The sequence below is a fragment of the Astyanax mexicanus genome, chromosome 11, assembly GCF_023375975.1.
Source record: "Astyanax mexicanus isolate ESR-SI-001 chromosome 11, AstMex3_surface, whole genome shotgun sequence".
In the NCBI taxonomy this organism is placed as follows: domain Eukaryota; kingdom Metazoa; phylum Chordata; class Actinopteri; order Characiformes; family Acestrorhamphidae; genus Astyanax; species Astyanax mexicanus.
Window position 1 is genome coordinate 871,599 of NC_064418.1, and position 13,604 is coordinate 885,202.

Below are 13,604 nucleotides of genomic sequence, written 5' to 3' on the forward strand. Positions count from 1 at the left end.
AAGTAATGAAAATCTATATTCGCTAATCACGTTGGCGCTAACTGCATGCCTAAATCACCACACAATTTCCTTTCCTCTATGCGTCAATAATATCTAATATAGGCTTATTTATGTGGTTCTGAAGTTGTATGTATGTATATAATCAACCATTATTTTAACTCGGGAAAAACATTGTGAGGTGACCCTCATTTACAATGTTGCCGAGCATTTACAACATCAAAGGGATTAATACATTTGAAATAATAGGGAATGAAATAGTAAAAAATTATAAATAAAAGAAGTACTCATTTTAAATCAACATTTAATATATATAAATAAAAAATATATGTAAATTCTATTAGAAAATTCTAAAATACCATAAAAAAACTAATTGACACATAAAAAGTACAAAAGTATAAAATATAAAATAAGTAAAAAGATAATGGTAAAAGTAAAGTAAAACGTTATGAATGATAAGAAATGATAAAATTAATAATAAAAAAGTTAGAATACATAAATAAAAAATAAAAATAATTAATTAAGAAAAAATAATAAAAAAACTAATTTAAAACAATTTAAAACAGGCTTCCTTGGCCAACAATTGCATTGGAAATTCATTCGTGGCTGGGCCTTCCAGCATGACAATGACCCAAAACACACAGCAAGAGTAACTTGAGGGAGCTAAAACTCAATTGTTCAGATCCAAAGAACAAAGAGGAACATTTTTGTGTAAAACTCACCTGTCGATGACCTTCTTAGCAAAGCCGAAGTCGGTGAGCTTGACATGTCCCTCCCGGTCCAGCAGGATGTTCTCCGGCTTCAGGTCCCTGTAGACGATGTCTTTGGAGTGAAGGTACTCCAGAGCGCAGATGATCTCAGCGGAGAAGAACATGGACGTGTCGTTTCCGAACTTCCCACGACTCCTCAGGTACGTGAAAAGCTCTCCGCCCGGCACAAACTCCAGCAGCATGAAGAGACAGCGCTCATCGTGCCACGTCCAGTACCTGCAGATCAACGGGAAAAAAAGAGGGTGAGAAGAACTCAAGACTCAAAAAGAGAATTCTGGATGATTTTTGGGTGCTGGACCCACTTTAACAGTGACCCTGATGTACCTGATACACTCAAACTTGCCTCTTACAGTATAAAAACAATATATGAGACAAAGCTGTGGATAGATACTGTACTTAGATACTGTAGTTCATTTAATAATTCACAATACAGGAGTTTAGCTCTGATACACTGGTAGTTTGGTTTAGAAATTGTTGACAAAAGCCTTTTTTTCTACATTGTAGATTAATAATAGGTCATCCAAACCATGATAAAAGTATATAGAATGGTTTAGTAAATTAAAACGTGTTAAACAAACAAGAAAATTCTTTATATTTTAGATTCTTCAAAAGTAGCTCCTCTTGTGTAGATGATTAGTTTCACACATCTCTGCTGGATTTTTTCAGTTAACAGCTGTGCTGAACTCATCAAGAGTTAATTACTTGAATTTCTTGTCTCTTAATAAAGTGTTTAAGAGCATCAGTTAAAGTAAAGTAGTGAAGAGGTAGAGTTACAGGTATACAGTGAATAGTGAATATTTGAGTAATGTTCGAATCCAGATTATGAGAAGCAACAACTACTCAACTAAATATTTAAAAATAGAAACGTTTCCTTAAGTGGAGTTGCAAAAAAAAAGACCATCAAAAATATAATGATGATGGAACTGGCATTCATCAGGGCCTTCCAAGGTTGTACAGCTCAGAGTTTATCAGAGTTACCAGCCTCAGAATCCACAAGTTCAGAAACAGCTCCCCAGATAAGAGCACCTAAATGCTTCGTCACAGAGTATTTTTAAAATGTGTTTAACAGTAATTTTAAGTTACTACATGATTCTTTATGTGTTCCTTCATAGTCCGATAGATCACTTCACTATTCATTTACTATGTAGAAAAAAAAAAGAAGCTTTGATACCTGATATTTCACACTCTAATGAGCCAATCAGAAGGTAAAAGCCCTGGCTGATCATTAGCATTGAGAAAACGTAAGGCTGGAGATCTGGAGATGCATAAGCACTAAAGGAGATGCTCCTATAAGCTTCACCTGATATGGGTGAAGATACTTTTAGAAGATATCTGAGAGCCTGGGCTTCAGTTTAACAGCACACTGAGATAATGTGAACCCAATATCGTCCACAGATGCAGGAATGAAATATAACCCCAGTCTAATTCCACAGAAATCCATATGGGTCGAGAATATTGACGTTTCCATATCTGGATAAAGACTGGAGCACGGTAGATGCTGAAGCATCATCCGATCACCCTGCTTTTCTATGTTCATGTCTTCGTTTAAAGAAAAACTCATAAAAAAGCTGTGTTTTATGTACATTTGGGTGGAGGGATTTATTGTACAGATATTATACCGATCTTTCTGTCTAAAATTATCTAAAATTAAAACAGAGTTGTTTATTCATAGTCCATCCATAGGAGATATACCACCATGCAAAGTTCAGTTTTAAAACCCTGGCTCTAATATGCAGAAATCTCTGTTGGTCTTTATACAACAGTTCACAATCTGATTGGTTGAGAAGTGTTCTAGCCATGATGATATTTGTGATACCATCACGGCCTTCTCACACTAAACCTGTATCACTCCACCGACGCGTTGCTGAGTAATGGCGTATTTATACACACAGGACAGTTTTGAATCATCACCTCCAGCGGCACCAGCAGCTTTAGCATTAGCTTAGCACAGGCTAGCGCTCAGCCACGGCACGTTTGCCCGCAATGCTAGGCTAAGGCTAAGCTAAGTTAATGCTGACCTAAGCTATGCTAACCTATGCTAGCTATGCTAACCTAACCACAGTCCAGCCGGCTAGCTAAAACCAACACGACCCAACAAAACAAGCAGAAATACTTAAAAAACGCACAGCGTTCACCTGAAGACGACTCCACTGTGCAGGATAGGAGAGTTTTAGCGTTATTTCACAGTCCTAACATTTACCATCTTCGCTTATTTCCAGCTAATGTTCGTGGTGTTATTCTGTATAAACTATACACCATTTTGTAGTTAAGTTATGGTTCTGTTACAGTTGTTGTGGAACTACTTTTTGTGAAAGGCACTGTCCATAATAAAGCATATTCATTCTGGATTTCTTAAGGTTCTTTAGGTTCCCTAAGACCAAATCACAGCCGTGATGTTATTCACGATAACACACTCCCTCTCGTGTTCTATTGCTTAATTATCACCTGGATCAGGTGTGTTAGATTAGGGTTGGAGCTAAACCTCTGGCCTAAATGAACATGGTGTTCATCAACACTGTCAACAACTATCAGTGAGTAATCAAGCTCAGAAAAACAGTAAACATTGGGGCTAACACACTCACTAAACCATAGACACAATATACAGTAAGTAGACGCTTCATAAACTGACGCCACCTATTGGAGCTTATGTGCATCAGTGTGGCCGCCATATTGGATGGGTCTCATGGACCCCAAGTGCATTTATTTGTCCTGAGAAAGGTGTTTAATACAACTATAATAATAACTTTACAATTTTTTACCCGATTTTCACACGGTTTGGTTTATTTCAAATGGCAGAGATGTACTAATGATATAGGACACATATGTCACATATGACAAATATCTGCTTTAATGCTAAAATACTTTGTATTATGCTCTTTAACAAAGACACACATATGTTATGGCATATTGATAAGTGTATGCATGAATTAATGTATATATACAAACACATATATACACACACACTGGGGAGATAAAACTTCTAAAATCCTCTAAAACCTCTAAAATCCTCTAAAAGCTCTAAAAACCTCTAAAAGCTATGGTGCTAACCTAGAATGAGGAGACCCAACCAATATGGCGGCGACGCTGGATTACGCTCCAGCCCGCAATGAGGCATCTACATATATTATGTCTATACTCTAAGCCTAATGAGACTGGCTGTTAGCATTGTGGCTAAACTGCTTTAACACTGTTAAGGCTGTCTGCTGTGGCTGTTAGCATTGTGGATAAAACCTGACTGAGCCAGGCTGCTAGCATTGCAGCTAACCAGCTATTCTAGAGTTCATAACACAGGTTCAGAATAACCTACAGACATGATAAACAGCAAAACATTCTTAATTTTTATCTTAAATCCCATATCAGTCATCCAGTGCATGTGTACTATTATGTGATATATAATATATATTTTAAAAAATGACTATTCTTTACACCTGTTAAAATATTGATGAACTCATGTTAAGTTAACAGGTTCTTTCTCCAACCTCTCTCGCTGTTTTTTCTCTGCTGCTGTTTTTTAAAGATAAGAATAATAACCCCGGCTGAACTCACAGCTTGACGATGAAGGGATGATTGACCTCCATCAGAACCTCCTTCTCGTTGTGGACGTGCTGCTGCTGCTTCAGCCGGATCAGATCCACAATCCTCATCGACTTCAGCGCAAAAAAGCCCTTAGATCTCCGGTCCTGGACCAGAACCACTCGTCCAAACGTCCCCGTCCCTGCAGAGACACGAGACACGAACCACATCAACCCTCACATAGAAACAGATATGATGAGTTCCAGGTCTTTACTGCTGTTAAATTAATATTAATTCTGGTCTGATCTAATCCAAACCGCAGATATTATTTTCAAAAAGTGAATTAAAACACTACTACTACTACTAATAATAATAATTTTTCAGATTTTTGCTTTTTATCATCCTTACATTTTTATATCAGACAAATATAACCTGGAATAATTCAACAAAATATTAGTTTTTAAATGATATTTTCATTTATTAAGGGAACAAAATCTACTCAAACCAAAGCATTTCCCCCTAATCCTAATAACTTGTTTGTGTCACTCATGGTGGCAAAAACTGCAATCAAGTGTTTACGATAACTGGTAATGAGAATTTTGGCCCTCTCTTCTTTACAGAATTGTTTTAATTCAGCCATACTGGAGGGTTTTTGACCCTAAAACCGCCTGTTTAAGATCATCCACAGCATCTCAATCAGACTTTGATTAGGTCACTCTAAAACCTTCATTTAGTTTTATTTTATGTATTTTTTTAAGTCATTTAGTGCTGTATTTGCTGGTGTGTTTTGGGTCATTGTCCTGCTGCAGAGCCCAAGTATGCTTCAGCTTCTTTTTCAGGATTTTCACATACCATCCAAAAAATTCCACCTTATATTCCACAGAATATTTTCCCTAAATAAATGGAATAATCATTTAAAAACAGCTTTTTGTATTTAAGTTATATTATATTAACGTTTGAAATGTCACATTTGAAATGTTTGAGATGTCCAGCCATCATTTATCTGTAGGATTCACTGGAATACCAAGTCTGAAACACTTACAGGATCTTGTATCTGCTTGTTCAGGACTTGTTTTCTACTTCTAAGTATTTACTGGAACATCTCAGAGACAGATACCCTCAGGAAACCTCCAGAATTTTAGTAGAAGGAGCTGCTTCAACAGCATGTGGAGGAACAGCAGCATATTAAGCCCCATAATATTTGTTTCACAGTATAAAAGAAAAGCGAATTTATGAAATCCAGCTGGGTGTTTGGCAACTGGCAAAGAATTTCAGTGCTAAACAGTATATAAGATTATAGAACAACATACTGTTTGCTCAGATTTAGACAACGTCTCTTTTAGGGTATGTCTTGTATATTTCAGCAAAAAGATAGATAGATAGATAGATAGATAGATAGATAGATAGATAGATAGATAGATAGATAGATAGATAGATAGATAGATAGATAGATAGATAGATAGATAGATAGATAGATAGATAGATAGATAGATAGATAGATAGATAGATAGATAGATAGATAGATAGATAGATAGATAGATAGATAGATAGATAGATACTTTTTTATTTATCCCAAAGGAAATTTAGGCATCCAGCAGCAACAAAACAATACAATAAGAAACATATTTAAACATAAATTAAAACACAGAAGAATATAAGAAAATATTTAAGAGTATATAAAAAAAAAATTCTATACAAGGTAAAGATCTATCTGTAATCGGAGCAGTGCAATAGATGTTGCAATGACATTGATTATAAAAGTGACGGATGTGCCATATAAATATACATTTAAATATGCATACGTTACAAATATAGTTCTGAAAAGTGAATATGTGAATACGTGAATACCCAATCATGGGTAAATGTACTTGAATGTACGTGAGGTTGGGGAAAACCACAAATGCTTAACCACATACTGCATCCATCAAAACAGAATAGTGAATAAAATATGGGCTTATAAGGTTTTTAATGATAAAAAAACGCTTTTGGAATTGGGCTTGTTTATTTTTTTATTTGCATGATATTTTCCAGAATTATCCAGCTTAATGCATCATCGTCTTTCAAACACTGGCTTTTAATCACTGTTGCATTTAGTGCTAAACCAGCAGGAGAGCCAGCATTTGTGCAGCTGGATGTTCCGGCTCTAACTGAGTGCTCTGCAATCCATAAAGTTAATTTGCAAGCAAATAGAGGATGCATCACAGATCGCCTGTGTCATCATAAAGCCAAATGGAGCTCTTCTTTTGCTCGCCGGTGGTCCTAATCTGCTTTGCTGCAGGGGGTCCACCAGGCCTGATGTGGTGCATATATACATATCATATATATATATATATATATATATATATATATATATATATATATTTCTAAATATACATTTAGGTCCATAGCGCAGCCGCTAGCATTGAAACTACAGGGAAATGGGTCAGGGAACTGTTGTGAATACACCTGCACCCTGCAGCCCAGTGCACTGTTACAATCCACATGCATATCAATCCAGAGCATGCCGGAGGCGGCCTTAAGCTTTCCCGCTTCTCAGTGCTGCGGCTGCACTCCATTATCACAATGCAAATTCATTTGCCAGCCTGCAGCTATAATTCTGATGCACTAAGCAAAATGCATATCATATTTCAGAGCATGTGTCTTAATTACAACTGATTACAACTCCTTAGTCTCCAATTAGTCTGAAACCTTTAGTCCCATGCTTTTACAGTTCAGAGTCTGCATGTGCCAGCTTGCAACTCTAATTTAATGCTGTACTGTAATTGCAGACATGCATCATGCACTCGTTTTTTACAGCATGCATGTGAGAAATGCATGGCATGTGATCATATTCTACTGGACACTGCAAACGTGCACAAAGCAAACATGCAGAGAATTACACCTTTCGAAGCACACATGTGCAGACCTTTAGTTCTAATATAATATTGTACTAATTGTACAGGTGCATCATGCATCCTTTTAAAGCATGCATGTGCAAAATGCATGCTATGTCATGCATTTTTTTTATTCATAGGTGCATAATTTAAAACGCTTCCAAATATCCAGTGCATGTCTACATGTCATATCATATTCTGCTTGATGCTCCAAATGCAAACTTGCAATTAAAGCAAAGTGTATGGGATTATATCTTTAGGAGAACATGCCTGCAAAATATGGATTTGGCAAATATTCAGTCTGAAAAAAAAAATATTTGATTTATATTGCTATTACAGGTACAAGCCTGCAGTTTGATTAGGGGTGCACCAAAATTAAACGTTTGTCCAAAATTGAACAAATATACATTTAGCACAAGGTGAAATACTAAATGCACTTTTTCCACAAGTTTTTTCTCACTTTTTTCACCACTTCATAAATTAAAGTGTCTATTTTTATCTAAGCATGTGCATAATATCACACCTTTCAGAGTTGCTCACTTGAGACAGCCTGCTGCTCTATTTAAATAACCTCACCAGCATATGGAGGTATTGCATTGTGTGTGTCATTTCATATTCTGCAATACATTTCAGATGTGCCAAATGCAAACTGGCTCTAAAAGCAAGGTGCAAACGTACACCTTTTTTAGCACACGCATGCAAGCTTGCCTTTACAATTAGAGATGCAAGAAAATTTATTTTATTTCATTTTTGTCCACAACCAAACAAAATGAAAACATTTACAGAAGGCCGAAAACTGAACACAATCTTTTGATAGAGTTTTCATAATTTTGCCATTTTTTCTTTTCATTTCACCACTGCAGGAATTAAAAGCCTGTTTTTGTATAAGCAATCTGCCTAATCCCTCTGCTCTAATTAAATGCATATATTTAAACTAAGATGCATCCCTGTTTTTAGAGCATGCACATGCAAAGTGCATGCATGACGTCCTTTTATGTCATTGTGCAATGCTTTTCAGGTGCTGCAAATGCAAACTTGCACTAAAAGCAAAGTGCACAAGATTTCTCCTTTTGGTGCACCTGCAGCTCTAATTACATACTTTAATTAAATATTCCGATGCATATGGTGCATCCCTTTTTGTAGAGCATGCGCGTGCGAAATTGCATGGGATTACACCTTTCAAAGCACGCACGCGCCCGTCCGCCTTTGTTATTCTCTATTCTCTATTGTTATTGAAATTCGTCGAGCGCGGTGCTCGGACCGAGTTGCTCGTGGAGAGGGCATGCATTCACGTGCACGTGCAAAGCGGTAGGTTAAAAAGAGTGTGAGAAACGTTTGCGGGACGTGCACGCACCCACGGTGGCGACCGAGTCGAGGATGCCCGGGGAGAAGTCCGAGCAGCCGGGCTGGGGCTGCATGCACTGCGCGCCGGCCGGCGAGCGCGCGCCCCTCCTCGCGCTGCCTCCGTCCCGGGACGCTTCTCCTCCTCCTCCGCCTCCTCCGGATCCTCCTCCCGCTCCTCCTCCTCCGGATCCTCCTCCTGATGCCGTGCCTCGCGCGGGCGACGTCTTGGCTGCTGTCATCCTCTAATTCCGCTCGCGCTGCGCCTCATTTTAGGTGTTTTGTCGCCATGCACTCCGCCTCCTCGCGCGCGAGCTGAGGATGCTACCCGTCCGTTAAGCACTGCGGATTTACAGAGGCGAGCATGGTGTGCGCGCGCCTCTCGGCTGGACTGGTCTGGATTGGGAGCTCTGGGACGGGGAGCACGGGAGGAGTCTGTTGCACTGCACGGGAGGAGTCAGCAGTGCTGTGCAGCACGAGACTGCTTCCGGTCACCATGTTGCATTTCACAAAGGTGCAGGATTTGCATTAGTCAACATTGCTCTGCATTTCACTGGACAAGAGTATATAGCTTTAGATAGGTGGAGTTTATTACCATGCACTTGGGAGGAGTCTGTTGCATTACATTCTTATTATTACAATATACATATTACACATATTACATTTATTTAGTGGGAATATTTTGCATTGCACATAAAAAAGCTATAGGAATGCATTAATTCATTCTATTGTACTATACTTAGGATGCATTGGCCATACGTTTATTGCATTGCATTTCTCTGATTTCGGTAGTTATAGGTTTATGTTTGAGTAAAATGAACATTGTTGTTTTATTCTATAAACTACAGACAACATTTCTCCCAAACTCCAAGTAAATATATTGTCATCATTTAGAGCATTTATTTGCAATACATTTAGAAATGTCTGAAATCACAAGAAAAAAAGAGTTCAGAAATCAGTATTTGGTGGAATAACCCTGGTTGGTTTTTAATCACAGTTTTAATTTCATGCATCTTGGCATCATGTTCTCCTCCACCAGTCTTACACACTGCTTTTGGATAACTTTATGCTGCTTTACTCCTGGTGCAAAAATTCAAGCAGTTCAGTTTGGTGGTTTGATGGTTTGTGATCATCCATCTTCCTCTTGATTATATTCCAGAGGTTTTTAATTTGGTAAAATCAAAGAAACTCATCATGTTAAAGAGGTCTCCTATTTTCTTTTTCCAGAGCTGTATAGGATACGGCTATTGCATTGCAAAAAGCTAAAAAAAAAAAAGACAATGTGTTGCACTGCACTGGATGGGAGTCTATATTTATATTTATATATATCACTGACTGTTTGTATCTTTGTAGAGAAATCTGTTATATTGCTTTGGAAATGATTGCACTGCATTGCACGGGAAATCCGTATTGCACAGATTGTGTCAAATTAAAGTGTATTATATTAGCTGTACTTTATAATTATATGTTGGGATTAAATTGCATGAATTGCACAGCGAACGTCTATTAAATGTCTGTTAGCACTCTTGTTTCCTTTACCTGCAAAAAAAGACAGAAGCTTTTTAACTGTTCGAGTTGCCTCAGGAACTCGAACAGTGACATCAATTTTCCAATTTATGTAATTAGCTTATTTTTCACTCTAAAAGCTTTTGAGATCCGTCCTGATGCTGCTATTAGCGGAGGTTAGCGTCACAGCGCCGGACAGTGAGCCGCGGCCATTGTGATTCGGGCCGGTCTGGTCCAGCCTGGGGATGGAGGAGCATGCATGGTGTGCTGTAGACTTTTAGTCTGCTGAAGCGTTACTAATGACCCACGCCAGGAGAGCCCTCGCATCTTTTATTCTCTGAAAACCTCTGCGGCTTTACTTCCGGAAGCCCAGCGTCAGCTACATATTTCATCCCCCTGTTTAACCCTGAGCATGCTGGAGTTTACACTGAACAACCTGCATTATGCATGATCTCAACATCCTCATTTATCACCCATAAATAAACCATGATGTATGTTATAGGTTCTAAACATAAACGATGATCAGACAGAATCACCAATTATAACCTCTGTCAGGTGACGAGGAGGACATTAATGATTTAGTTCCAGTGGGATTTGTTAGGCAGCAACTGACCAGTCAGTTCTTAAATTTGAAGACGTGTTTAAGCATAAGAATCTGAGACACTCTGGCAATCCATCCAAACTGGTGTTGAATTATCATTTTTGGCTGCAGGGGAGCCAAAAATATATATATTTAAATGATGTAATACATAGTCAAAATGTTTCAAATACATGACTTACCTATCAATAAAACAATGTCCTGCTCTACATATAGATTAACTATACAACTGTTTAGTAAAAAAAAATAGAAACTGCAAAAACACACTACACTGTAAGATACAAAAATACACTCAGGGTTGTCAGGTGTAGAACACAACAGCATGCAAACAGTGTTCTGCAGCAATGGAAATAGGTGAGCTGGCTATTTTTCTGCTCAACAGGTAATCTCTGAGCTTCTATAAGGTTGCTAACCATAGCTGGGTAATTTATCAGCATTTTGTAGGTACGGACATTTTGGACATTAAAATGTATATTCAGTGTTAAAATTAAAATACTCACTATCTCTACATATAGATTAACTGTATATTTTAATCATTTGGCAAGCCAAAAAAAAAATAAATGAAAAATCATATAGAAATATAACAGTACCTTTGTGTTTTTTAATGTCTGTAAATATTTTAACTTTCTCACAAAATGGGTTTTATGTAAACGTAAGTTATTTATTAAACAGAAACATGTATTACACAGAGACAGAAAACAAAGAAACATTATCAACCTAACAGATGTGTAAATGTACAAGAAACAACAAACAGGAACACCTGGAATAGGTAACGAGGGGGTGGAGCTACAAATGACACAGGTTGAAGTACTGAAGACAAGGGTGGAAACAAGGAGAACAATACAAGACCATGTACTAGGGAGCACATGGCAAGAAAAATGTAGATAATGCTTAGAAAAAAAAGAAGTGTGGAGGACTTGTGGAGTTATTTTGGGTCTATACGGCTCTAAACAATATAAATGAGGTGGTTTTAATGTTATGCTGCGACAAATCCAGAGGTTTATTGAATAAAACAGCTTTGTTCATCTTCTTAAGTGGACAGTTAGGGAGGTCACCGTGGCTTTAGAGGAATATCGGATTTAGGGCTTTTTGTCCAACGTCTAAATAATTGATCAGATGTAACGTCCACTTCAGCCTCCGCCTCAGTTCTAATTAAAGCTGATTAATATTTAAACTGCCCATCTCAAGAAACCTCACAAACCTTACAGCACTACAGAGAAAGTTTTTTTTACCTCCAGCTAAGAAATAGTGCTAGCTTCCTTTTAGCCACCTGTTAGCATAGTGCTAACTGTTCTGTTTACACTACAGACTGTATCTATTTAGTGATATCTAAAATATGCAGCTAGCATTGCTAAAACCATTTACTGTTAAAAACAGTGTTGCCTGTATCGTCCAATTAAATTATATCTTATTAACTTTAGTCTATAAAAGTTTAATTGAGCTTTATAATACTATCTATGAAGCTGAAGCTAAAGCTAATGGATGGTTCAAGTATGTCTCCAAACTTAAACGCAGTTGAGCACCTCTGGGGCATCCTCAAACAGAAAGTTAAAGAGCACAAGGTCTCTAACATCCATCAACTCCACAATATAGTAATTTTCACATAATTAAGTATATTACAGATTAATAAACACACGTATACAGTGTAAAGAGAATTAAGTGTGTTATGAATTAGATTATTAGCAATTAGCAACGTGCTATTTTTGATGGGTATAAGCTTTTTAAAAACAATATTAGCTTTACAACCTTGTTTGTTCAACATTGTTAAGTTTGACCAGGAAAAAATAAATATTGAGCTCAACATGATGAATCAGTCAAATTATCTAAAATATTTATAAATACTGTTAAATAAATGAAATCCCAATTGTGCCTCCACTGATTGGCCCCTACGTATCCTTGTGCTTCCACTCAATAACATCAATAAATCAACTTACATCAATAATTAAACATTCTTTTATTGTTGATAATTATTACTTACAGCCAATGAAAACCCAAACATTAGTGTCTCAAATCCTGCTGGAAAATGAAATTGAATGAATCCGCATCTGACAACTTTTATGGAGATGCAGATTTATTACTTATATTGTATATATTTTAATATATATACTGTAAATTTTGTGTATTTGTGCATAGAGCTGTTTTTTTTTTATTTTATTTTATTTTTGTTCAGACACCGTAAAGATTGCTGCTAAATTTCGTTGTACACTGTGCAACGTCAATACAAGTATCTTAGCTTATCTTATTTCATTTTCCAGCAGGACTTGGCACACTGCCCACACTGCTTGTGTAAAACAGAGTATCGATTTTACCAAATTAAAAACCTCTGGAATATAATCAAGAGGAAGATGGATGATCACAAACCATCAAACCACCAAACTGAACTGCTTGAATTTTTACACCAGGAGTAAAGCAGCATAAAGTTATCCAAAAGCAGTGTGTAAGACTGGTGGAGGAGAACATGATGCCAAGATGCATAAAAAAACTGTAATTATAAACCAACCAGGATTATTCCACCAGATATTGATTATTTCTGAACTCTTAAAACTTTATGAATATGAACTTCTTTTCTTTGCATTATTTGAGGTCTGAAAGCTCTGCATCTTTTTTGTTATTTCAGTCATTTCTCATTTTCTGTAAATAAATGCTCTAAATGAGAATATTTTTATTTGGAATTTGGGAGAAATGTTGTCTGTAGTTTATAAAATAAAACAACAATGTTCATTTTACTCAAACATAAACCTATAAATAGCAAAATCAGAGCTGTATATATGTTATATATTCAATTATTATAACCCCTGTGTTGTGATATGTTGTGTTTCTGCCAATACACAGCGCTATTAAAAACACAACAAGCCCATTCAGAGCTTGTATGCTCACCTGAACCCCACCTGGCCTGTGTTCCCCCAGTATTATCATGTTCTCTGGGTTTAATGCTGCTCCTCTCTTTGCTCTTTCTCTCTCTCTCTGTAAAGGAGAAACGATAGAGACATGAAGGAGATCTCCTCC

The 13,604-nt window shown here is 37.1% G+C and overlaps 1 protein-coding gene and 1 long non-coding RNA gene across 2 annotated transcripts in view; both read right to left on the reverse strand.

Annotated features, from left to right (window-relative positions):
- LOC103040942 (cAMP-dependent protein kinase catalytic subunit PRKX) overlaps positions 1-8,975 on the reverse strand; it is a 29,680-nt gene extending 20,705 nt beyond the window's left edge. Inside the window, exons 1-3 of the mRNA XM_022665664.2 lie at positions 8,508-8,975; positions 4,314-4,482; positions 720-983 (exon numbers count right to left, since the gene is read on the reverse strand). Of these exons, the coding sequence (XP_022521385.2) occupies positions 720-983; positions 4,314-4,482; positions 8,508-8,736 (662 nt within the window). The 5' untranslated portion in view covers positions 8,737-8,975. The remainder of the gene's footprint in view (positions 1-719; positions 984-4,313; positions 4,483-8,507) is intronic.
- The window catches only part of LOC125805017 (uncharacterized), a 73,550-nt gene extending 60,508 nt beyond the window's left edge, over positions 1-13,042 (reverse strand). Inside the window, exon 1 of the long non-coding RNA XR_007441286.1 lies at positions 12,920-13,042. This is a non-coding gene — a long non-coding RNA (uncharacterized LOC125805017). The remainder of the gene's footprint in view (positions 1-12,919) is intronic.
- Between the last annotated feature and the right edge of the window lie 562 nt (positions 13,043-13,604).